This window comes from Anser brachyrhynchus, assembly GCF_964034855.1.
Source record: "Anser brachyrhynchus genome assembly, chromosome: 21".
NCBI classification, from domain to species: domain Eukaryota; kingdom Metazoa; phylum Chordata; class Aves; order Anseriformes; family Anatidae; genus Anser; species Anser brachyrhynchus.
In genome coordinates, this window is record NC_137714.1 from 4,582,527 (window position 1) to 4,608,658 (window position 26,132).

The window sequence follows — 26,132 nt, forward strand, 5'->3', positions numbered from 1 at the left end:
CTTGTCATGATCTCAGGGCAAAGACCTGCCCCATAATCACCACCTCGAACCCTTATCTGCTGGGGCCAGCTTATCTCCCTCCTTGCTGCCTCTTGAATCCTCTCCAAGCCCCGAGGCTGCGGCTCCCCGGAGGCAGTGCCCGAGGGCTGCCCGCGCCAGCTGCCAGCTGGCAGAGGCGAGTCCGGAGGGGTTCCTCTCCCGGAGGGACCGGGTACGTGGGGTCTGACAGTCTGCTCTGCCCAGGGCTTTCTCAGCTCAGGCAGCGCTTGCGCGGACCTTGGAGGGCCGGCAGCTTTCACGGTGCTGAAGGGTTGGAAGGAATTCAGGGACCGAGTCCATCCACCCAGGATCGTGGCAAGATGTTCCCTCCATGTGACTTTCTGCAAGCCGGGTTGTAAATATCTTGAGTGACTGGGCACCTGTCACTTCCTTTGGGAAACTGTTCCCCAGCCTAATTATCCTTGGTATGAGATTACAGGAACTGATCTCAGAATGGACACCGAGAAACCTATGGTGGAGAGGTTGAGAAACATCTAATTTTCCACGCAAGGGGTTATTTTGTGACTGTTTTGTTAAAGCTTTATTGCTGTTTGAAACACCCAGCAGATAGGAACACCTCCTCTGGGCTCGTGCCAGCTTTTTTTTTCCTTTTTTTTTTTTTTTTTTGGCAGTGCAGATTTTTGGCGAGAGGCTGGCTCGGTCAAGGTTGGTGTCACTGCTGTGAGAGTTCATGGTCTGCGGGGGCTCACACGGTTTGTTTGGGTGCTCGGGTCACTCTCTCGTAGTCCTGTGAGATGTTTGGTGGGCACAAAGCATTCGGGTGCCTACATTTACCTAGTGAAGACCCTTCTGTAGGAGAATTATTTACCCAGGCAGGGATTAATGCACCCACCACGGTGTTGAGCAGGGCCCAGCCACTTCTTGAAGGGTGTGCTGCAAGGCCAGCTGAGGCCCGTAGGTGTGTTCCTGCTGGTTCGGTGCTGGAGAGCAGCAGCTTGCAGAAAGACCAGAAAATGGGTCCCCGAGTTACCCTGCTGTTTCCCTGCCCTGCCGATGGCCCGCTGGGTCCCGTTCCGTGTAACAGAGAGGGGTCTGCTGTGTCCTCCCACTGCAAAACGGTGTCTGGGGGGGACAAAGTGCACCGAAACCAGCCGTGAATGGTACAGGCACCTCCGCTGGAAAGGAGCAAGTGTTTGAAGTGCCACTTCTGTGCCACCAATTTCTCTCTGTTTTTTGGGGAACTATTTATGCTTCCACTCGGTTTCCCACTTGCCACTATCAGTGAGGGCTCTCCAAGGTGGGAATTTATGGGGGTTTCTCCTGTCCCAATCCCGGTGCTTCCAGAGCACTCAGCTGTCCTCACACTGGCAGCCCCGGTGGCCACTGTGCCTCTCCCTCTGCCACCGGCTCATCCCCCTCGGCTGCCGCCTAGCCTGCAATTTAGGTTTCCCTCTGAAAACTCGGTTGAAAGTATCCAGAAAGTAATGAAAAGTCCCACGGGAGGTGCTGCGTCTCCCACCTCCAGCTGGGCGCCTTCCCTCCCTCCCAGGGCCGCCGCCGCCGTTCCCAGGGCTTGGCGAGCGCCGGTGCCACCCAGGGCTCAGCTCCCGGGGGTGCTGACGCTGCCGAGGCCGCGCTGGCCCATCCAGCTGGGGTTTGGGAGAAGCAGCGGCGGCCTCGTCCTCAGCCGCACCTCGCCAGGCAAAGAGGGGGCAGAGGAGGCTTGGCTGGGAGCAGGGGAGGGGCAGAACCTCCAGCCAAAAGTCCCACGCGGCACCGTCTCCTCCCCTCCGGTTCAATGCGGACTGGATCAATTTGGACGTCTTCAGCAATAAAAAATGCCGATGTCGTCCTAATTCACCAGGCCCCGAGATGACAGCAAATTTACATTTTTTAATTAAACTAGCAGCCAGTTTTTATGAGAGGGGGCTGGGTTATGCAAATCAAATGGTTGTGTACGAAAGATTAGGAGAGTTTGGGAATAAATTCCACAAATGCTAATAAAAAAAAAAAGAGAGAAAATGAGAGGGGGGAGAGAGAGGGACATTGTTCCATTAGCCCCTTTTAGACTGATTTCCCCGGGGAGAAAGCAATGGGGGGTGAGAGATGGCGGCGGCTTGCGGAGACAGGTAAAATCCATTTTGAGGATTGAGAGCCCCTTGGACCAGGACCTTGTTGCTCCGTTTCCTCTCACAGGGGAGATGGAGACACATCAATAGCAAGAGAAAAACTTGCTGCCTCTAATCCCGGTGATCCTGCGGGCTGGAAAGCGGTCGGCCTCCTGCTGCAGGCCCGCCGAGGGGTGCAGGGGGGCCGGGGGACAGGAGGAGGTATCTGGGTGGTGGAACAGGACCTGGGGGGGCAAGGCCAGGAGGGCACAAGAGGGTCCCCAGGGGGCTACCCAGAGCCTCCATGGATAGGGACAGTCCTTGGGCTGGGGGCGCTCCCCTGGGGCTTCTCCTCCTCCTCTGCGCAGCTTTAGCCGGGGGGTCCTGGCCCCTGCTCCTCTGTTCTCCAGCAGCTTCCCTCCTTTGTTCCCATAGCGAGTCCAGAAAGTAAAAGATCCTGTCGAGCCTTTCGGAGGAAAAGTAATTACAGTGAACCAAAACCATGCACTTCCCTCATGTAACATGCGTTCTTGTTGGAATTTCCCAAAGAATTCCTCACTTGTCCTCCTCTCCTGCCTTTCCTGGTGTTTTCTTCCATTGCACTTGGGAGCTAGGTGTGGTGGCCAGGTACCAAAGCAACTGTTTGCTTTGCCATGGAGAAACACAACCAACAAATTTCTGGAGGCTGGGAAACTGCTTAAAGCTTCCAGTCCTAGGGCAGTTTCATGCTCGGAATAAAAGCTGAGCAGCCCAGGTAGGTTGGCAAGAGAGAGCGAGGGGTGGGGAGAAGCAGAGACAAGGAAAAAGGATGGGAAGTCTGAAGTCACCGGGTGCACTTCATGGCAATCCCCTGAGGATTTGGTGCCTCACTAGAGAATTTTGCCACCCATTCTTGGTTTTGGGGTGTGAAAGGATGATTCACCTCCGTGCTCATGTTTTGCTCTTGGAGAGGTGACATTTTAGCAGGGCCTCTTGTGAAATCAGTAAAAACACCAGGCTCCGCCGGAGCATTTCTGGAGGTGTTCCCCACACCCAACACCTACGTCCCCGTCACCCCGTCCTGCGCATCGCCCCGGCCGCTCGCCCACGTCCACGCTCCTGGACGCTCACGTGCACCGGGGCTGCTCTGGGGCTGAACCTTGCCTCCTCCAGGTGCTCTCTCAAGACATCGCCTTCCTCTGCGCTCCGGTTCTGTGCCTCTGCGGCATCGTGACGAGGAGCGGGTCGGCGTTGGCAGCAGGAGGAGACAGGCGTGGTCCGTGCCCCGCACGTTGCCTGTCCCTGGGCAGCGGTGGCCTTGGCATTGGGCTGGCCCAGCGGCCGCAGGCAGGCAGGTGGTTGTGCAGGGGATTTTTGCAGAGCCAGGCTTTGAGCTGAACTGGGGCCAAGCTCAGCCCAAACCCAACCGAGGGAGCTCCAGAAAGGCCTGCGAGACGCGGCAGAGTCTGAGGCTTCGGTGTGGGATGAATAACTCCCTGATCTATAAAGCGGGCAGAATCACACTCCCCTGAGCAGCCCAGAGCCAGGGCTGGGCGCTTCAGTGATGGAGATAAGCGAGGAGGCCTGGCTGCCGGCCACGCTGGGTGCGGGTCGGGCGCAGCGCTCCTCCCTGCAGCCGGGGCGCGGTGCCGGGGCCGTGCGAGAGCTCGGCCTGCTCCTGGCAGCACCCAGCGCGGGCACCTCGGCGTCCCTGCGGCTGTGGTGGGCCCGCGAGGAGGCTCCCCGGGGAGGCGCGAGGCCTCCGTCGGAAGCGAGGCCCCTCCGCCGGGACTGGCTGGGCCGGGGCAGGGGAAGAAGCAGGAACTGTCAGCTTCCATACCTGGGAACCTGTCAGAAGCCAGCTAGCAACACCAGCTTTTGTCTGGTATTTCCAGAAAAACCCGGCGGGACCTGGCATCCCAGGGCATAATTTATTATGGAAAAATAAAATAATAAAGTCCCGATCCCTTTGAGGCCTGAGTCATAGAAGCATCTCCTCATTAAAGCAGCTCCACCTCTCCGCATGGCGTTTGCCAGCACCATGCCGGGATGAATCCGCTCCCCGCCCAGGGCTGCCCCCTCCTCCTCGCCGCCCCGGCCCCGACCAGGAGCAGCGCAGGTGGCTCCACGTCTCCAGCCAGCTTCTCCCCGGGCCTCCCTTCTTTGGGCCAGGTCAAACCATGTGGGCAGGCGTCAGATCTTCCTCCTCCTTCCGTTGGCGTGTTTTGTAGACAAACGTCTTCATCTCTTCGCCCACCTCCCCCCCGCTGTGCCATCAGACTCGGCACGGGCCTGGCTCCCGCGTCCCCAGCCCCGCGGTCGGGGGCGTGCGGTGGCTTTCCACAACTTGAAGGCTTTCCACAACTTGAAGCCTTCTTGCGAGTGGCCCCGCTCGAGCAGGGAAAGGAGAGGAAGCTGCTCCTGCAGTAATTACCATCTGCATGTCCCGAAGGCAGGCAGCAGATGTTAGCAGAGGAGGACCCGGTCGGAAGAGGGTGGGGGAGCAGAGGCTGGGGAGAGGGCCTGATTTTAGTTTGTGATTGCATCTGAATATTCTTAACAGGAGCTCAGGAGGTTCTGCAGAGTTGATCCATGTGCTTGGAAACTTTCAGAGAAAGCTCCCTCTCGCTGCGTTTTCAGTCTTTTGCTTTTCTCAGACTTTTTCTATTTAACTCTTCTTGCTAAATAGCTTTCCTTTATGTCCTCCTTCGTTTCCTCATTCCCACAGTCTCTTCACTCTTTGTCACCCTCCTGGACTTCCCATTCTGTCTTTGGGTCTGCCTTAGTTTTCCTTTTTTTTTTTTTCCTCTCCACCTCCCTTCCATTATCTTGGTCTCTGTATTTTTCATTTCCCGATTTGTCTGTGGGCTGATATTCAGATGAGTGAACTTCTTCCAGTTAAAGGAGGTCATGAATATTATGATTTTTCTATCAAACAATGAAATATGGCTCAAATTACTATAAAGAATAGGGCCCTTTTCATAAACCACCTGCTGTTTTTTTTGAAAGAAAGCACACAACCGCTCGCCTGTGCGCTTCAAGCAGTTGTCTCTCATCTCCACCTCGCCAGGCTTTGCCGTTCCAGTTTCTTCTGCTGAATTCGTTGCTCTTGGTGCCGGGAGCCTGCTCTTCCCAGGCCGCCAGCACCCAGCGAGTCTGGCTTCGGGCAGGTCGGGACAGGACGGGGCTGCTGGCAGGATCCTCGCTACTTTGAATGATGGTTTGGGATCGTGCTTTTTTGATTGCGGTGTGTTTATTTTGGGGTTTTATTTTTGTTTTCGACAACATTTCGGTCTGCACCGTGCTGCCTCCCGGCTTGGCTGAGGGAGGGACGTGGTGTTCAGGTGTCAGCACCCGGGGGCACGCAGACGCGCGGGCGGCCGCCCTGCCTTCTGCCGGCCTCGCTGCTGGGGACCGGCGTCCTCCCCAGCCCTCGGGAGGGCTGTGGCCAAACGCTGCCTCCCGAGACCTCGGGTACATGCCAGGCACTTGCTCCACAACGTCCCGCATCGCCTGTGGGCCTGGCTGGGCCCTGCTGTCCCAGCAGCTTGGCCAACGAGCCCGTTGGCAGCAAGGAGCGGGGCCGTGGGGCCGTGGGACAACGGGGCAGGGGAGGTCTCTGCCCCACTGGGACTGCCACGAGCAGGCATGGGCAGCGCCAGCGGCGGGGACACCAGAGGACAGCAACTTGTCTCAGACTTGTGTTTTGATTTCAGTCCAGCCTATTTATATTCATAATAGTTGCTATTTTTTCCCTAGTTACATGGATGCGTCTTGTCCTCGCTCTCCTCTGCCTTCCCCGAGCAAACCTTGCTGCTTCTCGCACGCCTGCCCTGGGTGGCGCGGAGCATCGTCCCTCTGGGGCCGAGCGCGCTGCTCCCCGGGGAGGCACGTGGGTGCCGCGCTCCCTCCCGCAGCGCCACGGCCCCGCCGCCCTCTCCCCCCGGCCCCTGGGCAGGAGCCGCCGTACACAGCCCGGGCTGTGCGAGCACGGAGTTTGTTTTGCCAGGGTGACCTGTTTAATCATCTCATTTTCTGGTGGCCGTTTATTCCTCGTTTCCACGGTTACAGCCCCATTAAGAGGAGAAGCAATAAGGCAGCGAGTCAAACAGGTAATAAAAACATTAAAGCCATGTGCGCATTGGGAGGGAGGGAGGGCGAGCCGCACGCAGCGAGACGAGACCGGCCGTGCCAGGGAGGCGGCAGGGGCGCCGGAGCCTGTGCGGCGTGGTGACACCCGGCTGGCTTCCCAGCCTCTGCAGGGGACCGGCTGCCAACGCGCCCCGGCAGCGTCCCGCCACGCCGCCTCGTGCGCTGCCACTTAGGACGGCGTTGCTGCCGTCAGCGGGCTGCTCTCGCCGTCCCCGCGCTGCTAGCGCCGAGTTAGCAGAAAGCACTTGAAATCAGAGCGTTTCTGCAAGTCTGTGTTATTTCAGGGTTGCGACCGTCTGGAAACGCTTGTAACTTGCGGTTTCTGTTTAGTTACTATGATGCTGGAGGACCCAAACATTTGCTCTTATAATAGCTCCGCGTGGTTCTCCTGCTCCTACCGCTGCCAGCGGTGCCGGTGTCCCGGCGAGCGCAGCTCCGCACGGTTTTCTCCAGCACAGCAAAGCAGCACGGGCTGCTCAAAGCACCACGGCCATGCACTTGCAGCTTGGGACCCTAAACACGACAGCAGGCAGCACCCTGGGCATCCTGCAGCCTCCAGGAGAAGTCGGGCTCCCTGGGGACGTGTGGATGCCCCCGGGGAGCTCGGTCCCTGCTCCTTGGCGTGGTGGGAGCAGGTGGGGTGAAAGCCTTACTTCTCAGTTTGGCCGCCCAGATGGGCCAGTAGCCATCTCCGACGGCCAGATGGAAGCTGAAATGATGTCGCTAAGAGTAATGTAAAAACTTCCTTGGATGCTCTTAAGCCCGAGGTTGGGATTTTCCAAATCACATTGTGCTGGCCAAATCTCGTTTCTCTGGCGTTGGGTGCTTACCAAACACGCCACGTCTCGGAGCGGCGAGGGAGGCTGGGCTCTTTGGAGAGCTGCCCTGGGCTGGCGGACGTGGGCTTTTCGTTTCAGACAGCCCGGGGGATTGCTCTGTCAGCTGATTTAGTAATTAAGCACGAAAATAACTCTCCAGGACTCCCTCCATGTCCCCACTAAGGGCCCGGCAGTTCCTGGAAGTGGGGCACGACCGGTGGGTGTGCTTTGTGCAGGCTGCTCCCAGGTGGTGGCACGGGGAGAACGGGCAAACTTCGTGTAGCTGAAAACTGCCCGTCTGGGGGGGGCTGGCTGCTGGGGGGCACAAATGAGCATGTACCCGGGGGCTGAGGGGTCCTGCCTCTGGGTGGGGGGGAAGAGAAAACAAACAAGAAAAGAGAGCGAGGAAATAGTCATGGAAATGCAGGGAAATGATGTAAACTCGCTCCAAGTGGGTTTTACCTGCTGGCTTCCTCTGGTGCAGTTTCTTACCCTCTTACAGCCCCACGTTGCCCTGTTGGGATATATTTTTAAAATTATTTATTTCTGACATTGCTTTGGGTTTTATAGTTTCTTTTCTCCGGACTTTATCAGAAAGCATATTTGTGGTGAGCGCCTGTGAAAGGACCTGGCTCGCTGAGTAAATATTCAACGTGGAAATGAGCGGCGTGACCTTGAGGGGGGGAGAGGGAGGAAAGCTAGGAGAAATTCATAAAAAGCTGCAAAAGAAAAGAGTGAGGAGAAGGGAGGGGAAGGGAAAAAAAAAGCCAGAAGGGCTGGCTAGGCTGGGAGAAGTCCCAAAGGTGAGGAATATCGGTCTTTGGGTTCCTGCGGTGGTTGGCCACGTAGCGTTACACGTCCCGGAGAGGCCCGGTCCTCGGCCGTGCCGAGCAGTGACACTTTGAAAAATAGGCCCATTTAAGGTGCCTCAAGTTGGGCAACAAAAGTCAGTAGTCACTTTAGCTCATCTTGGCCCGTGTTCAGGAGGGTGAATTTTATCCTTGGCGCGAGGCCAGCGGGAGGCCTGTGCGCTGTTCCCGTTCCCAGAATAGGACTCGGGGTGGCTCCTGGACCTCGCGGGTCCTTGGGGTGGGGGCACGTGTCCCTGTCACCAGGCTCCGGGTGAGCGTCTGCCGCATCCCTGCTGGAGACCGAGGTGTAAAGCCTGCTCTCCGGCTTTCCAGAACCGCTGCATTTGGCTCCAGCCTTTCCATCTCACTACTGGAAGATCTAAACTGCCTTTAAAAACCGTACGGCAGGGGCAGGAGAGAAACGAGCTGGCTTTCTGCAGTTTTACTTTTTTTTTTCTGTACGGGATATTCCCCTAGCCTGTCCTTAGCGTCTTGATGACCGCGGCAGCGGGAAGCCCCTCGGCCCTGCAGCTGCAGCCAGCAGTGCAGCTGCCCCGTTGTGTCGGGCGCGACGCAGCTCCAAGCATCGCAGCGAGCTGGAGGAGAAACCCCTGCGTGGGTCCCTGGGCTCCTGGCGCCTTCCGCTGCCTTTGGGGCTCTGAATGCCCAAACGACGGTTAGGGTGCAGTTAGGTTCCCCTCCCAGCTCCTCGTAGTGTCGTTTCTTCAGCTCCCCGAACTCTCTTCATTTCTAAGAGGGGAAGTCCGACTTCACTGGCATCAGCACTTCGAAGCGCCGCGCACTGACCTAAGCAGTTGGGAGCGTGGGGTGAGGAGCGAGCTGAAGCCGAGCCCGCGTTTGTGTTGAGGCAGCACTGCTAACTGTTCTGTGGTTAAAACAGGAGGGCTGCACTAGTCACCTCTGAGCGCACATCTTTAAAGTTTTCTTCCTTTGGGTGGGGGGATGATTTATTTCGCTGGGTGAGCCTGAAAAGCACAGAATTAGATCGTTCCCGCTCCTATGGGTGAGCCCTGCTGCTCTTGGATTTCTGTCCAGTTGGGGTGCATGAGATAGTAGGGAAAAGTCTTGTCTAGGGATGACCTCGAAGTAATGCCTCTCGCAGCGTGCCATGATGTCAGCCAGCCAGCGTGCAGTCAGCCTGACACGGGGGAAAACTGGCATAAAAACAGGGCAGGGGTGCGAGGCTCTGAGAGCAGCCGGAGCAAAGTCACCAGCGCGGGTGCCAGGGCAAGGAACTGCAACCGCACGTTTAACAGCTTTGGATGTTTGCTTTCGTGTGACAGTTGCTGTTCAAGCAAACAGATCGGAGAATTCCAGGCTTGCAGGGATTTCGGGGATTTTGTTATACGTGCGTGTGTTGGAGCCCTTCAGTGCGGGCTGTGCAGGGTGGGCGTGCGGGGCTGGGGGAGCAGCGAGGGGGGCCGGTACCCTCGCCAAGCCTCCCCTCCGCTCCTGTCTGCATTCCCTGTCCTGCAGCCCGCAAACTGGCCTCACTGGCCTCCCAGCAGCGTCTCTCGGTGCAGACCAGTCCCCTGCCCCATGGCACCGAGTGTCCCCGAGTGGCCGGGCCGGGGACCCCGCAGGACCGAGAGCGCCGTGCCCCTGGCCCTGGGCTCTGCTGACGCTGTCCGCGGGCAGCTGGGAGGCAGAGCCTTGTTTTCGCGGTTTCTCCTCCAAAAGGAAAGCCTGCAAGGGGTGAGGGGCAGACTCCTCGCAGCGAAGGTGTTAACAAATAGCAGGTGATTAAACATGACAAGCGGTGACATTTCTGTGTGGGGTTCTCAGTACCAGCAATGCCAAGAATGAAGCTATAAACCCTGACATTTTGTGTTATGCACTGAGGTTTTTAATAGACATCTTTCTCTCCCTCCCCCCTGTTTGTTTCTCTTACTCCTTTTTTCTCTTCCGTCCCTTTCTCCCGTCCCCTCTGCTCTCTCCCCCGACCCTCACATCCTCCTTCCCCATCCCTCGCTGCCCCTCACTCCACCAGACTTGCCTGCCGGCCTGCGCTTTTCCTTTCGTTCCTCCCTCCCTCCCTGTTTTCCCGGTGACACTTCCCAAGCTTTCTCTCCCCTCGCAGCCTCCTTCCCCCTTCCGACTCCTCTCTTCCTCCCCGCTCGCTCCCTGCCATATGCACAGCCGCTCGCAGCCGCTCTCGCCCGCCCGCGCTCCCGCCCCGGGCTGCGCGCCCGCCGCTCGCAGCGCGCCGTGCCGCTTCCCCCGCTGCTGCTCCGTCTCTCACATGCTCTCGCACTTGCTCTTTTCTTCCCCTGCTTCCCCTTCTCTCGCTCCTCTTTGTCTCCGTGACTCCCCGCTGCTGTCATCCTCCCTCTGTCTGTTCTTTTCCACCCTCTCCCCTTCTCCCTCCCTTCCCTGTCTCTTTTTGGGGCCTGATGTAACTCGCTAACCGCGGGCAGCCGGGCCAGTTGCTTGTCAGGGAGCAGGTGTCCCACCCCTGAGTGATGTTTTTGTTAATAACATTTTTGCCCTGACTCAGAAGCCGGCGTTTTGGAGATCGCTTGTTGCTTGTTGGTTTTTTGTTTTTTGTTTTTTGTTTTTTTTTTAAAGTCCGGGAGCTGAGCAGGCCGTGCTTTTGGGAACAGTTGCTGGGTTTGTGCTAAAAGGACCGCAACAGTTGTTGTGCTGAGCAAGAAGCTTTGGAACAACTGCAGATTCCCTCCCGCTCGCCCGGCCTGTCCGTCCGAAGGGCGTTTGGAGGTGACGCCCGACGCGCCGTCCCCTCGTGGCCGCCTCTCGTTGGAGCCACGGGATCGAGGCACCCGGGCCCTGGGATGGGAAAACCTCCCTCACCTGCCCTGCTGGGACGGGGGCACGGAGCGAGCTCAGTGCCGCGGGGAGCAGGGCGTCTGGACACGGAGCTCTGCTCCATGTCGGTGTCACCGGGGCTCTGGGGCTCGTGGCCGGCTACGCGAGCCGTGCGGAGGAAAGCGGTCTCCAGGCCCAAAAGGCAGAAGGGCTCGGGGGCGGTCGTCGGCTCCCCCGTGCACAACAAGGAGCTCCTGGGGGTCTCGATGGCTTCCAGCCCGTCCCCGTCCCCGCACGTCCGTGCTGAGAGCACCTGGGGCTGGCGAGGGGCTGCGGTGGGTGGGCAGCGAGGCCGGGGCAGCTCCCATGAGGAGGTCACGGGGCCCCAGTGCAAAGGGCTCAGCAGGTATTTGAAGCGATTCCAAGCTAAACTGCAGCTTGAGTCCGGGTGTTTTCTCTTCCTTGACTCTGCTGGCGCTCTAAAAATCAAAATACTTCCCCCTGAAGGCTTCGCCTTCCCATAAAAGTGCCTCTCCCGCCCCGTCCGCCCAGGTTGTATTGATCCGGCACCACAGACGGTGGCTGCAGCTCGAGTTGCCAAGTAGGGCAGATCGATAAAGACTTGCTATGGGATTTTTGGCAGCTGGGGCATCCATTTGTCCCTCCTCCCCTCCCACCTTCCCTCCAGGAAACCGCCGGCGTCACGGTGAAAGCAGGTGGAGCACAGCCCTCTCCTTACACCTCGTCCTTCCCCATCCTCCTGCTGTGGCCATGGGGACCGAGGCCACGGGTGGCCCCGCTTAGCCGTGACGGCCGCGTTCACCTCGTGTCCTGGGGCGATCCCCCGCGCCACCCCAGCACCCCCTTGGTCAGGATCTGGCCCCTACTGTTGGCACAGCTCTCTCTGTTTCACAAGAGCCCGCATCCGAGGCAATTCCCCTCTGCCCTTCCTCCCCGCTGCGGCCGTCAGTGCCGCTGTCACCGCCCCGAAGAAGCAAGGCGCGGTGACGCAAAGCGACTTGCCGGTGGCCGGCGAGGGGCCGGGGCTGGGGATGCCCTTGCCCATATGGGATGGGGCTGTGCCCCCTGGTGCGGCTCCCTGGGGGGAAGGAAGGAAGGCAGAGGGAGCAGGTGGCTCTGCCGCGAGGTGTCCTTAACCCTCGGCCAGCTCCTGGCTGCCGAACCTCTGACAGGTGCCGAGCGCCGCGCGCAGTGAAGTTAATGAAATGAGTATTTCGGGGAGAGGGGGGGAGGGAGGCTCTGTACTGCACCCTGGGGCCCTGGGTTTATTAATGGTGACCTGCCATTAAAGACTAAAGTGCTAACCTGGTCATATTTAGCAGCTTTCAATGGTATCCCAGCGGCCTCCGCTTGCAATATCGAGCCCTGCCTTCCCCCCGCAGCCCCAGGCCGGCAGGAGCTGACTCCGGAGTTTCTCCGCCGCGATGGGTCTGGTGGGCAGCGCCACGCAGCCTGCTGGACAGACGGACAGACGGACGGACAGACCGGCCCCCTCCCCACTGCCAGGGCTCGTCTGGACCCGGTGAACGCAGGGCTCGAGGCTGAGAGCTCCAGGTTGGAGCCGGGGGCTGCTCTCGTGGCCACGAGCCCTCCTGCACCCCTCCAGGAGGGGCTTGGGAAAGCCGAGCACGGGGAGATGTCCCCTGTGGGGATGGCAGCGGCTGGGCATTGCAGTGACAGGCGCTTGAGAAAGGTGCTGGGGGCTGCTGCTGGTCCGAGCAGGGATCAGTGTTCGCAGAAGGAGAAAAAAAAAAGCCCCCGAGTCTCCTCGGTGCTAATTCTGCTCTCGATGGCTCCCCAGAAGCAAGCCCCTGCTTGGCTCCGTGTGCCAGCTGAGATTATTGCCTTCCCTGATCACTTCTTCCTGGATTAAAAACTCAGCCCGGAGCATTTTTGCCTCGTGTTGCTGGGGGAGGGAGGCCCGCTGGCAGCTCCGTGTGGTGCAGCATGGACCAGGAATCCCACGGCATGGCCAGCTCGGGTGGGAGGTCGCCGTTCTCCCTCTCCCCGCACCATTTCACCAGGGGTGAAGGCACGCCGAGCCAGTCCCTAAGGGGTTTTTCCCTCTCCAGCAAGCCCCGCGAGCCACAGCTCATCCATCCCCTCATCCCTTCCTGCGGGCACGTTTGTCAGCGTGGGCTTGGGGCCATTCCCCGGCAGAGCCAGCGAGGGCAGGGGCCTTGTTCCAGCGCCGAGCTCCGGCCCTCGCAGGCTCCCAGCAGGACGAGTGCCGGCTTGGCAGCCAGGCTGGGGGCAATCCTCGCTCGCTCCGTTGGCTCCGCGCCCCGGCTGATCCGGAGCCAGGTTCGCTGTAATCCCTACATCCTGTTGCAGGTCCTTAATCAGCTGGAACCGGCCTGGAAGGAAAAAAAAAAAAAAAAAAAAGGCAACCAAAAACCCCAACCCCAAAGTGCTGTGGTTAACGGGGACGGGCTGCAGCAGCCTTGTAGGGCTGGGGGCTGAGGGAAGGAGATGCTGGGGGGCTCTGCGGGACCCCTGCGCTGTTCCCCTGGTCTGGGTTTCAGGCGTCGTTTCCCCTTTTTTCACCCCCCCAGCCCAAGTGGGGATGCCGCCCCCTCGGCCCGCGCTGGGCAGGCTGGAAAAGTCTCCGGGTTGTTGTTGGGTCGTGGTTTTTTTTCCCCGTTTAATGCATAGAATAACACTGATGGGTCTGAACAGCTCCAGCCAGGCGACGAGGGGAAAGAATAACAAGCTCCTGGATGTCAGGCGAAATTATGGGCCATCGCTATTTAGGGTGAGTCTGGTGGATTTAGGGCCTCTCTGTTCTATTGTCCCGGCTGCTCTGAGCATTGGAGCAGGCGAGACACAAGTCGGGAATTTCATCGCGGGGCACGTGCAGGGGAAGGACGTTCCTGAGCCTTTCCGGGGCTGAACAGCGGCAGTGGGGGACAGGGGACGGTGTTGGATGAGCAGGCAGTGAGACGGGGCACCGGGAGGAGGCAGATGTGGTGCTCTGGGAGTTTTAGGAGCTCCCCAGGCTCATGTAGAGCTGGTATCCCCTCCTTGTGCCTCGGCACTTACCCCGTCAGCCCCCATCTGCTCTTCGGCCTCGTGTGCAGCACTCAGGGAGGTCGTCGTGGGAAAGGCAGTGCCCAAATGGACACGTGGCACGGGGCTTGGGGATTTTGGGGCTTTCTCTTGGGCTGCTTTTGGTGCTGGTGATGCAGCCAGGGCTGGCACCGTGCTTGTGCAGGCTGCCAGGTATTGGGGGAAGGGCCCAGACAGCGGCGTAAGGGAACACCGAGAGGATGAGGAAAGCGTGATACGAGTGGGTCAGCCCTGGGAAAGTGAAGCCTGCCCGAGCCCTGAACAGGGCGGATCCTGAGCTTCCAGATTTTGGCAAATACACCATGTCCCATGCCAGGGTGGGGAGGAGTTGCGGAGCGTAGGAAAGCCATGCTTGCCCAGCGTCAGCCTCGCTCGGCAGGGTGAATTCTTTGCTTCTTTGGGGCTCTTTTTATTTGACCGGATTAAAAAGCCTATTTGAGTTTCTTAAACCATTTAATCTAAAATCCCCAGGTAGATGCGCCATTGGATTCAGTTTTAAGCTTATAAACAAAATAGGTCTGTGTTTGCCTCGGTTTTGTTGCAGAGAAGCGCGGGGTTGACCTGTCCTCCCTGCAGCGGGCAGGAGCTGGGCTCCTCACTCTTGGGAGCCCCCTGAGCTCTCTGTGGGGTGGGACTGTGGGGACAGGGCTGCTGCCCTGTCCCTCCAGGGAGCTGGGAGCCAGGGCCAAGCTCCACTGCCCATGGTGAGCGACCAACACGGTTCCCAGGGCTTTGTGCCCACGTAAAATGCAGCGAAGACCATTGGTCTGGAAGAAGTGTAGGGAGATGGGAAAGGAGGAGGCCATAGGAAAGTGGGGAGGAAGAGAGCTGCAGCGTGGCACTGGCCTGGGCCAGGTGATGCTTCCCGATGCCTGCAGTCCTTGGAGAGGAGCTGCTGCTCCTCCTCCACGCCCGGCTCCTCCCTGGGCTTGCTCCTGCGCCCGGCCTCTCCGCTCCCCTGGGGTTCTTGTCGCCCTTCCAGCTCCACACGGCTTTATTGCTGCCACTCCCTGCGCTTCTGAGGAGGTTTTGTGGACACGGGACCAGTTGGGACTGCTCTGAGATGGGCCGAAGTGGGACAGCTCATGGTGTGGGTTCGCAGGAGAGAGGTGCTAGTGGTGCACGCAGCAGTTAGAGGCACGTCGCGGCTCCGCGGGCAGCGGTGTTGTGCTCCTGGCAGCGCTCGGTGCCGGCTGCTCCGAGGGGAGGCATCAAACCCCACAGCGGGCAGATACAAGGGGATCTACCCCTGCTTCCCCCCGACACCCTGTCCATGCACCCAGCGGGCAGATACAGGGGGATCTGCCCCTGTGACCCCCAGCGCCCTGTCCGTGCGTCCAGCAGAGGTGGCGATGCCCACCCGTGCGTGCGGCGACGATGCCGAGCTTGGTCCCAGCGTGGCCGTGGGAAGGCAGAGCGGGGGACCTCCTGCGTCCCCGGCTCACAAGGAGATGCTCCGTGGGAGGTGGTGGCCAGAACAAGGCTGTCTCCTTCTCCCCCGCCTCTCCCAGGGAACCAGAGGCAGACAGAGGGACGGGCGTCTGTCCGGTGGCAGCCCGAGCAGGAGGGAGCCCTCTTGGCTTTGCCGAGGGAGCCTCTTTCTATATGGAAATGAAGAATTTAGGCTAATGGAGCTCAACCATCTCTAATTTTGCGATGGCAGGAGGATTTTGATTGAAAGTAATTAAGCAAGCTAGCTGTAAAATTAATTAAAGCAAAAGGGGGGGATTTTTTTATTGGATTGGATAGCGATATAGCGGCTGTCAAATGGGGGACGGATGGGGGTGACCTGAATTCTCTGCCCTCCCTCCTCCCACTCGGGACGTTTATGTCACTTTAATCTCCTTACAGCGGCTGGTGTGCATTTGTTTGAAATAATCAAGGAAATATGGTCAGAAATTGTCAGCTTTCAGATCTAATTTACCTGACAGCCCTGCGCGGACCAGTAAGCCTCTGTGTGCGTGTGTGTGTGTGTGCGGTGCATGCGATGCTGTGGGCGTGGAGGGCTCCTCGCCTCCCTTCTCCCCCCCTTTTTCTTCACCCCGTCCTCACTTGATTCCCAGCAAAATTAATTCTGGTGCATCTGGGACCACCTGGCACCCCCCAGGAAAAGGAGATAAGTTGGAGAATTTTCCTGCGGTCCCTTCTCCACCCCCCCCTTCCCATCGCTGCCTCCTCCCAGCCTGCTGCCTCATCCTTGCACCATAACCAGCTTTAGGGTTTAGGCAATATAGGATTAGGGGAGGTGGCTGTAATTCTTTATTCCAGATGGCCGGCAACTGCTAAACCCGCTGTCACAAGCACCGGGTTATAAAAATACTTAAATTAGGCCCTTTGTTCCAGCCCCCGGCCCTGCCAAGTGGCGCTCCCCGTGTCCTGCCGCAGCTCAGCTCACCCAGCACAGGTGGGGGCTCCGAGTCGGGGTGGTGCTGGTGCTGGTGCTGGTGCTGGGAAGAGGAGGCTCTGGGCTCACACCTACCTGGATTCCCTTGCTCAGCTCCATCTGCTTCTTTTTGCTGTCAGCGCTTAAAGAGAGCTCCGGCAGTAAGGAGAGCGAGGCACGACTTGGTGTGCTCACGCAGCTGGTGAAGGTCCTGAGCCCAGGAGGTGCCAGGGCCGCCGCTCTGTACGTCTCACGAGGGACCTGCTCTTCTCCGGGACCCAGCTTTTCCCCCCGTCCCTAACCCTACAAGTACCTGGTGGCCTTGGCCCGACGCTCTGCAACGCAGGGAGGGAAGGCAGCTGCTGTAGGGTCAGCGTTTCCTCCGAGCCACTGCGGTGTTTCACATCTGTCTTGCTAGGTCGGCTGTTAGGGTTATTATTTATTATTTATTATTGTTCATTAAGTGCTGACAGAGTTGGGGCTTTTGTTTGTTTTGTTTGGGTCTCCATTTAGAGGCCTTCGCTGCGGCAGCCTCCAGTGCCAAGACTTGAGGCGCTTTTACAATTACAGCCGTGATCCTATTGTATTGTTTATGTAATGACTCTCAATCCCGAGGGATTCTGCTGCCTTTCTTAAACCCAAGCACCCAGCACCTGGCAGGGAGAGGGCAGGGCAAAGGCTGGCCCCGATGCCCAGGAAGATCTCCGGGCTTTGCGTTCTAGGGGATGGTTAATGCGCAGACAGATCAGGCTGGCCCTCGCGGCGAGGGCCCACATGCAGGGAGGGCGATTAAGCTGCTTCGGGAGCAGCAGATGATCCATCCCCGCCACGGCTGCAGGGCTCCTGGTGGCTCAGCCCCGACGCTCTGGCTGCTGGATGTCTCCCATGCGATGAGCTGGGTGCCCAACCCTTGGGCCAGCTCCCGTGGGTGCTCCCTGAGGATCCCCAAGCACCTCGGTCCCAGGAGAGAGACTCCCACCCCGTTAGGTGGCTGGGCGGATGCGCCCCCGCAGCTCCCGAACCTGCTGACGTGGGCAGGTCGTGGTCTAGTCCATGGCCAGCCGTGCTGCGGTGGGTGAGGAGCCCGTCGCCACGATTCTCGGCTTTATTTCCATCCTTGCCACTGATTCGCTTCGTATCCGGAGCGTTGCGAACGCGTAGCATCGTGCCAGTGCGTCCTCATCAGCGTAATGGGTATAATTAGGCGTCCCTGATTGAAGATAGTGCTGAAGGCTGAGTGTGCCAGCAGACTTTCTGCTGGCGTTCAGAAGTCCTTTGCAAAAAAAAAACAAGGAGGCAAGACCCAGATTTTAGAGTGCTGGTTCCCACATTGCATTTCATATATATAAGGATTAAAATCTCTGATGTATTGAGATCTGCTGCCCCGAATGAAGCACTGTCCTCCCCTAAACCCAGCAGGAGCAGGGTTAGGTGCAGACCGAGCGCCCCGAAGTGTGCATTCAGCCAAACACGGGGACCGCAGGATGGGGCACTGCTGATCCCCCGTGTTAATTGCAAGTACAACAGAATGTAATATCAAGAATAGTCTAAATAATTTCATGGCCCGCTAACTGAAAGAGAGCTCGAGTTCTGGGACGTGGACCAGGCTGCCACTGATAATGGTATCTAAAGGCAGTGGTGTCTGGAAGCGGGGTCGTACTGTGCTGGCTGCTCCTATTTCCTTCTGCAGATTGCAAGACAAGATGACTAAGAGTGCATTAGATAATTTTCTAACATAACATTCCCTACAGGCAGTTACTGGCATTGCTGTAGAGACGTCCTGAGCAACGTGTTGGAAAGAAGTGCACAATTTCTTTCTGCCTTGTGACAATGCTTGAGACCCCCGTGCAGAGCCGTGCCCCGTTCTGACTGCAAGGCTCCTTAGACATGGCTGAGGAAAATGCACGTGAGTGCTGACCTGGGGCCCCCTCTCTTCTTGTTTTACACCTTGTCCCTGCTCAACACGCAGCCACTCGCCGCCTCCAGCACGGCCAGGAGCTGAGCGTGTCCTGGCGCCGGGAGGATGGGATGAGAAGTTCGGAGCTGGGTGGCGTGCCTTTTCCTCTCGGTTTGATGTGAGTGGGGTTGGAAAGCCATAAGCTCGGCTTTCCCACCACTGCCGGGGTGTCAGCTAGGGAAATCATTCTTCTGAGCTTAGCGGAGTGACATGAGCATCAGAGCAGGCAGAGGGGGATGAAACCTGGCGGGTCTGGTGGAGGAGGGCCGAGGCACCGGGCTCAGAGCGTCTGGGGTGTTTGGCATGTCTGGGAAGCGCGTGTTGATTCGCCTCGTGCTGGGGACTGGAGGTGAGCCGCTCGTCCTCAGTCTGGGGCAGCAGAGTCCTTCAGAGAGCAGACAGGCAGCTCAGCTCACGTCAGGTCGGAGAAACCTTGAAACCTCCAAAGAGGAGACGATCGGGGGCGAGGCACGGCGGAGACACCGGGAGCTGAAGCTCCAGGGGGGCTGTGGAGCTGCTGCCCCTCGGCAGGGTCTCGCTGCAGCGCTGGGGTCTGCCTGCAGCTCCGTGCGCCCCGGGGGCAGCGAGGGATGGAGGCAGAGCTGGAGGCTCCAGTCTCCAGCGTGTTCCAGGCAGAGGGTGCCCTGCTTGCGATGGATTCGGGGGCTTTCTGCAGGAACTGTCTCCAAGGGCAGGTCTGAACAAGCCAGTTACTCTTAATTTCCACCAAGAAAATAGAAACCCTGAAATAGAAGGGTTGGGGCGAAGAGGGGGTGGTGTTGCTGGCTGAAAGCAGCAGCCGAGCCCAGGCGGGTGCTAACGGGGTGCACCGGGGTCTCGCAGTCCGCGGCCGTATCGGAGGGGTGTGCGGAGCAGGGCTGAGGACAGCGTTTGTGGGGACGGCCTGGGTGGGGAAGCCGGGCGCAGGACGGGGAGGACAGCCCCGTGTCACGCTTGCAGCTCATCCGCTGGGACCCACTTAGAACCCAGAGGTGAGAGAGAAAGGATTCCATGTGTCCCCCTCCTTCCAGCTCACCTCCTCCCTGGAGCACCAGGCAAGTTTATCAATTTACACCAGAACGCAGGAAAATCAGGGAGGTTGCCAAGGTCTCGGCTTCATTAATTCTGAACCCGCCGATGGCAGCCCCCCGCTCCGGCACCCGCTCGCGGGGCTGCCGCTGCTAGTGCAGGCTCGCCTCATGGCTTATTAAACCTGCACCTCCGAAACCAGGCTGAATTCAGACCTGTACCGTCTGATTCCCCATGTCCCTCACTCCCCTGGTGCCTGGAAAACAGCTTATTAAAACTCACCATTGGTAATTGCCTGGGAAGTCACATTTTTAACACTTTCCTCCGGTTCTTGAGAGCTGAAGAGCTGAGCCGTTGCCTTTCCCAGACCGCAGGGTAAACCATGTTGATGGTTTTTTGCGGGTGATAATGGCGAGCTGGAAACCACCGAGCTGCTGGAAGCAGAGCGAGCCCCATTGAGTCCGAGGAGCTTGAAACATGCCTTGTTTCTCGGTCCCTGTGCCCTGAAGCCCACAGCAGCTGCAGAAGCAAGGCGCCTAGTGCACCGTTGGGGGAGCAGGTGACAGAGTCCTTGGCACCAGCAGAGGAACCCGAGAGAAGGAATGGACTGCTCGGACTGCCCTAACGCCAAGTCAGTGGCGTCTGGGGACGTTTTCAGTGCAGGATGAATGTGCAGGACCAGTGCTCGCTCGGGTGACGTGTCCCAGCGAGACAGGGGACGTCCGGGGCATCCCGTGTGGATGCTGTTGCAGTAGGCAGAGCTGCTGCAGCTCCAGCAGTGCCAGTGGCAGGGGGCTCGGCCTCCTCCGGGACCCCAGCAGAGCAGGGAAGGGGATTTGGGGGAAGGCTTGGTGGGAGCGGGCTGGAGGCAGCGCTCCCCGAGTTCACGCCGCACGGGAGATCCACCCATAAGGAGCTGTCTTTTTATTTGCAAACTGAGCGGTTGTACTGGAAGAGATTTAGCAAACATGGGGCTGCACAATGCTGTGTGCACTGAGTCACCCGTCAGGGTTAGAGCCAACGAGCACTGCGAGCTACTAAGGCAAACATTGGCGAATAGTTACAATAGGCACCAAAAATATCTTCAAATGAGATCTTTCTGCATTGCTGCGTGTTGGGTAACAGGGAGGGCTGACAACCTAAGCTGAAACCCTACCCACATGCTCTAGAGCTCATCCTGGGCAAGGCGAGCGACCGGCTTGGGAAGGAAGCAGGAGAAGCAGTGGTTTTGCTCCTGCGGGAGCCCCGGTGAGCCACGAGGCTCCCCACGAGGCCGGCCTGCTGTGGTGGAGAGGCAGGGGCTGTGTCCTGCTGGCCGGGGGGTGCTTGCCTTGGGGTCGGGGCTCTGCAGCAGCAGTGGCCCCAAAATTGCTCACGTGCTGTCAGATGGGCAGCTCCAAGCCATCCTGTACAGGGACGGGTTGCTCCATGGGGTCCCAAGCAAGGGGCAGCTCCTGGGGGCTCTCCTCCAGCCCCCCCAAGCTCACCCTGCTGCGAGATCTTCTTGAGCTGAGTTTCCTCCTGGCTGCTCTCTCCCGAGGCAAGCCGTCTCCCCAAAGCCCAGGCCTGCTCTCAGAGACACAATTCCCAAAACTCCGGTCCTGGGGGCTCGTCCGGAGGAACCTCAGCAGAGCCGGAGCAGAGGGAGGCTCTCGGCCTCACATCCCCAGGGCAGGGCTGGTGACAAGCGCCGAGTCCCCGTCCCCCTGTCCTGCTGCCTGTGTCCCCCCCGCACCCTCACACGGGGCTGGGGTCGTGCCGTGGCCCCGGCCCCCTCCTGGCTCGGAGCTCCCGAGCTCTCCCCTGGTTTTTCGCAGCCGTTTTTTTGCTGCCAGCGCAGGGCACTGAAAAGTGCTGGCACTGCCAAAAACCCTGTGTGCACTACGACTCCCCAAACATCCCTTTATTTTTATTGTTCTGTTAATTACTGTTTAAACTTTAATAAGTCACTTCGTCAGGAGGGGGGACCTGCAGTGAGGTTTCTGTGCAAACACTGGGCCCGGCGGTGACTCTGGTGTAACATAACCCTTTATACAATGTGGGAATGTTTAGACTGTAACAGAAACTTGTTATTTTAATGACAGTTAAAGGGGGAAAAAAAAAAAAGAAAGGAGCGAATGAAAAAAGGGAAGCGAGTTTGTTGGGGAAATGGCTCATCTCAATCTTGCTGTCTGGCCTCTTTTCTCCTGGCTTTAACGGCAGCGGGGCGAGGAGGTTTTATGGCTCCTGCCGACCCGGCCCCGTTCCCAGCGATGCCCCGCGCTCGGCACGCCGCGGTCCCCTCTGCTCCGCGGGCAGGAGATGCTGATGGAAGCAGCAGGGCTTGCTGTTGCTCGGAGGCAGCAGCAGATGCCTAAAGCCAATTTGAGCTCAGTCTAATTATTCTGACCCACACGAGAGACTTTCCCCTTCTCTTCAGCGCCTCCTCCACCGTTTAAGTTTTTAAGTAGCTGTGCTGAAACAGATGCTGGCACGCCAGAGATAAGAGGGTCTGCGTCCCGGGGAAAAAATGGACTTTTGGGTTAGAAAATGCTGCCTGCCTTTGCCCGGTGTGTTGGCGTCTCCCTGGCACCCCACTTGGCCCGCCCCGAGGCCGTGGCACTTCTTGGGCTTCGGCCTGGATGTGAGCTTTGCGTGGCGACCAGGACGGGCCCCAAGAGGGAAGGGGAGCAGGGACACGTCTTGGGGCTCACGGGCGGCCCCGAGGCCGTGCCAGGCCCGTCGATGTCTGTCTTGCTGTGAGGGAGCGCAGGGTGCCCGTGCAGTGCCCGGCGTCCCCGTGTCGCCGCGCCGAAGTCACCTCCAGGTTGGGCTTGGCTATATTTAGCGCTGCCTATAGACAAGACAGCACGGAGCGATGTACATGATGTGAAAACCTCTCCACTCCCGCCGACCTCGCTGCTGCTGCGGTGAGCTCCCCGGCTCGGGGCCCAAGGCCAGGAGGAAGGAGAGCCCCATCCGTGTCCCGACAGGCTTCGCGTGTCCCCTCCTCACGTGGGCTGGGAAGGGGACACAAAGGGTAGGGGCAGGAGGGTGCGGGGTGTCAGGATCTGGCCCTGTGGGGACAGCAAGGATCTTCCCCAGCGCCAGCCCCCTTCCAGGAGCCCTGCTTCTCTCTGCAGAGCCCCTCGCTCTCACGGAGTTGGTGGGCAGAGCAGGAGCCGCGGGCCCACCGCGGGGCTCAGGGGAGCGCGGTGCTGGGGCCGTGTTGTCCCCGGTGGGCGAGCGTGCGGGGAGCAGGCCAAAACAGTTCGCGCTTCCCTCGCCCGCTGCCGGGGCTGTGATTGTTATTGATCGGCTTTGCTGTTCTCGGCACTTTGTGTTTTTCCAGCTGAGCATTGCCTGCCCCTTGATTTGATTTTTTTTTTAATTATTATTTATTATTCTTTTTTTGGCTCGTTCCAATGCCCCCAAGCGTTGCCCGTGGGGCAGGTGCGTGCCCAGTGTGCACGGGCACGGGGCTCTGGAGGGTCCCAGAAAAATGCAAGGATTAAATCCCCGGGTCTGCGCTGCCCCTGCAAGTGTCATGCAGTAGGAAACCAGCGGCAGGGCCGTGTGTCGAAGCAAATAACAGCCACGTGGACGGGTCTTCAACCTGGATGGTCTTCAGCCCCAAAGACTTGGGTGCTTTGCTCTCATTTCTCGCTCGCGGTGCCGGCTGTCGGACCCCGCGGAGCGCCTCGCTCCCCCGGCGTGCCCGCAGCCCTCCCCGCAGAGCCGTGCCCGCCCGGGGCCGGCGGCAGGAGCCGTCCCGCTAGGAATGGCATTTTCCAGGTTCCTGCGTGAGGCTGAACATGTCCCAGCTGCGAAAATAACGAGCCGAAATACCCTGTGGAAACAGGAGCAGCAGCGACACATCTGTCGGCTCCGCGCAGAGCCGGATTGTAACTGATGCCCCAAAGGGGCGCCCGGGGCGGCGAGCCGCTCGCCGGGGTGCGCAGCCAGGACCGGGGAGCGTTGGCTTGGAGGGGCCAAAGCGTGGAAGCAACAGATACCCCTGGGCCTCCCGCAGGAAGGGTGGGCTGCGGCCAGACGTGACGTTGAGCGGCTGCTCCGGGCGGCCGTGGGGCGAGGGGCTGGGTGCCGGTGTCCCCACGCAGCCCCAGCACCGTCCCCTGCCCGGCCGCTGCCTCCCCCCGGCCGGTGGGGTCACTTTGGCTGGCGAGCGCGAGCTGAGCTCAAGGATAGAGCCCCCTGGACGGAGCCAAGGAGCCGCTGTATAAAAAACGCTGAGGTTTTCCTTTTCTGTACAGCGCGTTTCCCTAAATTGCCTTTGACTGTGTGCATCGCTAATGAAAGTTTATGCCCTTGTTAGAAGGACAGGCAGGTCCGTTCCAGTTAGGGCTGGGTCTATCCTTCTGCCAACTGCCCTCCCCAGCACACACACACACACACACACACACGCTCGCTCGCTCGCTCGCTCGCTCTCCCTGGTGAATAAGTGGAGGCTGTTATAAAAAAAAAAAAAAGGAAAAAAAAAAAAAGAGGAGGGGAAAAAAATTTCCATATTTGTGTAAGTTGCTTTAAAAGCATTTTATCATGTCATAAAAAAAAAGGAAAGTACTCTTGGAAATTGATCCTGCACACGAGCCCATTGGACAGAAGGACGTCGGGATGTTAATGGCTATTTTGCTCCAGGGTGGCTTATTAAAAAATTTATACATAAATGCTTAAAATTGCATAAATTATTTAAAAAAAAAACATAGTAAGCAATTTGCAATCCCGATCCACTTTTCCCTCTTTTTCTTTCCCTCGTCATCCTTTTCTTCCCTTCTTTCTTACCAAAAAAAAAAAAAAAATTCCTTCCCTCTCTTCCCACCCGGGTCCCCTCCCTGTCTGAAAATGCGATGCGTCCAGAAGTGCACATGGATGTGTGTAAAATATATACGATTTTAAACACAACCCGCCGCCGGCCCGTGGAGCCAGCCACAGGGGGAAATAACAAAAAAAAAAGAGGGGGGAAGAAAAAAAAAAAAGGAGAGAAAGAAGTTTGGATATGATGAGTGTTCCTCGCAGGCGTGGAATGTCACCCACATATCCTGGAGATTGTACTGGGGAGGTTTATGATGGTTTCCCATTGATTTGTTTCCCCGACGCAGCTGCCGACCTCTATTGAGGGACAAACATAATCAGCACTGACGCAAATTAGATGGTTATTCGTTTTGAAAATTGACAGAAAAACAATAAAAAAGATGAAATGCTCCCAAATCAATAGATATAATGAAATTCAAATAATCCGAGAGATGAGGTCTCCATGGCAACTGATAATGTGGAAAAGAAAACAATTTAATAAAGGACAGACACACTTTGAAAACAGATTGGGCAAAGGGAAGGCGGGGGGGCGAGGGAGCAAGGGGGGCCGTGGGCTGGGTGGCGGTGGGAGGGGGCGGCGGCGGTGGGGAGCCGGCAGCCGGCTGCCTCTCCGGTTGGTTGGCGGTGCCGCGGTGAAGGATCACTGTCCATCCCAAGGACGCTTGCCATAATTAAGAGAGGCTTTCGGTCCAGAAAGTGCAGATTCAGGTTTTAATACACAAAATTATTTCAGGAGCACTGAATCGGAAAGTCGTTTGTTATGACCTTCCTGAGAGGCCTGGAGCAGGGCATGTTGGAGGCGCGGCGGCTGAGCCAGCTGAGTTATGGCATATTTGTGTTTTTATAGTGCGGAGGGGAGGGGGGAAGGGGGGAAGAAGGTTAAACAGTATTTACAGCTCAGTTGTTTTCAGAAAGGAAAGAGAAATAGAGTTCATGAAAAGATGCGAGCGGAAGAGAGCGAGCGAGGGAGAGGCAGAGACCCCCCGCCCGGCACGCTCCCGCCGCGGGGACGCCGGCTCCAGCGGGACGCTCGCCGACGCGCTCCTTGCCTTGAGGTGTGGGGGGCACAGGGGCCGGGGGCGCACAGGGGCCGGGCTGGGGCGCGGGGCTGGCCCTGCCGGGGCCTCCCGGGACGCCCGTCTTCTCTCTCCCAGCTGCAGAATAAACCACTCCCGGCACGGGGCTGGGAAACCCGCGTGAGCGCTGCGCTCCTACGGCCGGCTCTCCCCGCGTGGGTGCTCGCCGAGCGCGCGGGGCTGAGCGGCGCTCGGTGCGCCACGGGGAGCTGCGGCCACGCAGGCGTCGCGCTCGGACGGCCGCAGACCACGCAGGGCGTTCGTGGACGTTCGTGTGCCCTCCTTCGCACGCGGTTCCTGTGCTCGGAGCTTCCCGGGTCGCGCGTGCCGGAGTGCCGGGTTGCGTGTGCCGCTGCGCGCGGCGGTGCAGCCGCACGGCCACGTTGCAGGGCACGTGTGCGTCCCCTCCGACGGGTGCTCGCGGCCGGCGGGAGCGCGAGCACGTGGGTGGGCTCACGAGGACAGGGGGATAAGAAGATGAGCCCTGATGACCAGAAGAAAGCACAGCAAAAGGCAAGGCAGAATTAGCCGTGGTGTGAGACCGCGATAACGAACTTTTTCTGGTCCTCTGTTTCTTGGTGGTGCAACAAGCGTGCAGGCTCCCAGCTCCCGGCTCTGCTCCTGCCTTCCCACTGCAATTAGTTAGGGCTGGGGCTGAGCTTTAGGGTGCTGACAGGGGCCAGCTCGCCAGCAGCCTCCCGAATCCCCCTGCAGCTGCCTCCCGGCCACCCCGGGGTGCGCAGGGAGCCCCTGTCAGGAGGAGCTCCCTTAGCCCCTGCCCTCAGCTGATGCTGAGCTGCTCCCCGCGGCTTTGGGCTTGGGTAAAGTGACTCGTTACAGACACCAAGGGGAGCTGGTGATACTGGGGGTGATTCCCTTCCCAGGTTGTATCCCAGTTCTCTCCCAGGTCCTCTTTACTCCCCCAGCGTCAGGTACTTGCAGCTAAGCCTGGCTGAGGCGTGTGCCATCCCCCAACGTGCCTGCACCACGGTCATTAGTGCTGGGACAGCACGGGCTACACGAAGACAGCAAAGAGAAGCCTCAGCAAGGTGGGGCTGGGGTCTCTGTTGTGGTGCTGAGCAAGGAAACT

At 58.7% G+C, this 26,132-nt stretch overlaps 1 protein-coding gene across 7 annotated transcripts in view; it reads left to right on the forward strand.

Annotated features, from left to right (window-relative positions):
* Positions 1-26,132, forward strand: part of CASZ1 (castor zinc finger 1) — a 183,324-nt gene that overhangs the window by 99,546 nt on the left and 57,646 nt on the right. Inside the window, exon 2 of one of the 7 annotated variants that reach the window (XM_080563623.1) lies at positions 17,920-18,074. The exons of 5 other annotated variants lie outside the window; for them this stretch is intronic. In XM_080563623.1, coding sequence (XP_080419749.1) covers positions 18,056-18,074 — 19 coding nt within the window. In that variant the 5' untranslated portion in view covers positions 17,920-18,055. Of the gene's footprint in view, positions 1-17,919; positions 18,075-18,141; positions 25,022-26,132 lie in introns of those variants that run through there. One more of the 7 variants, XM_080563628.1, reaches the window with a different exon arrangement.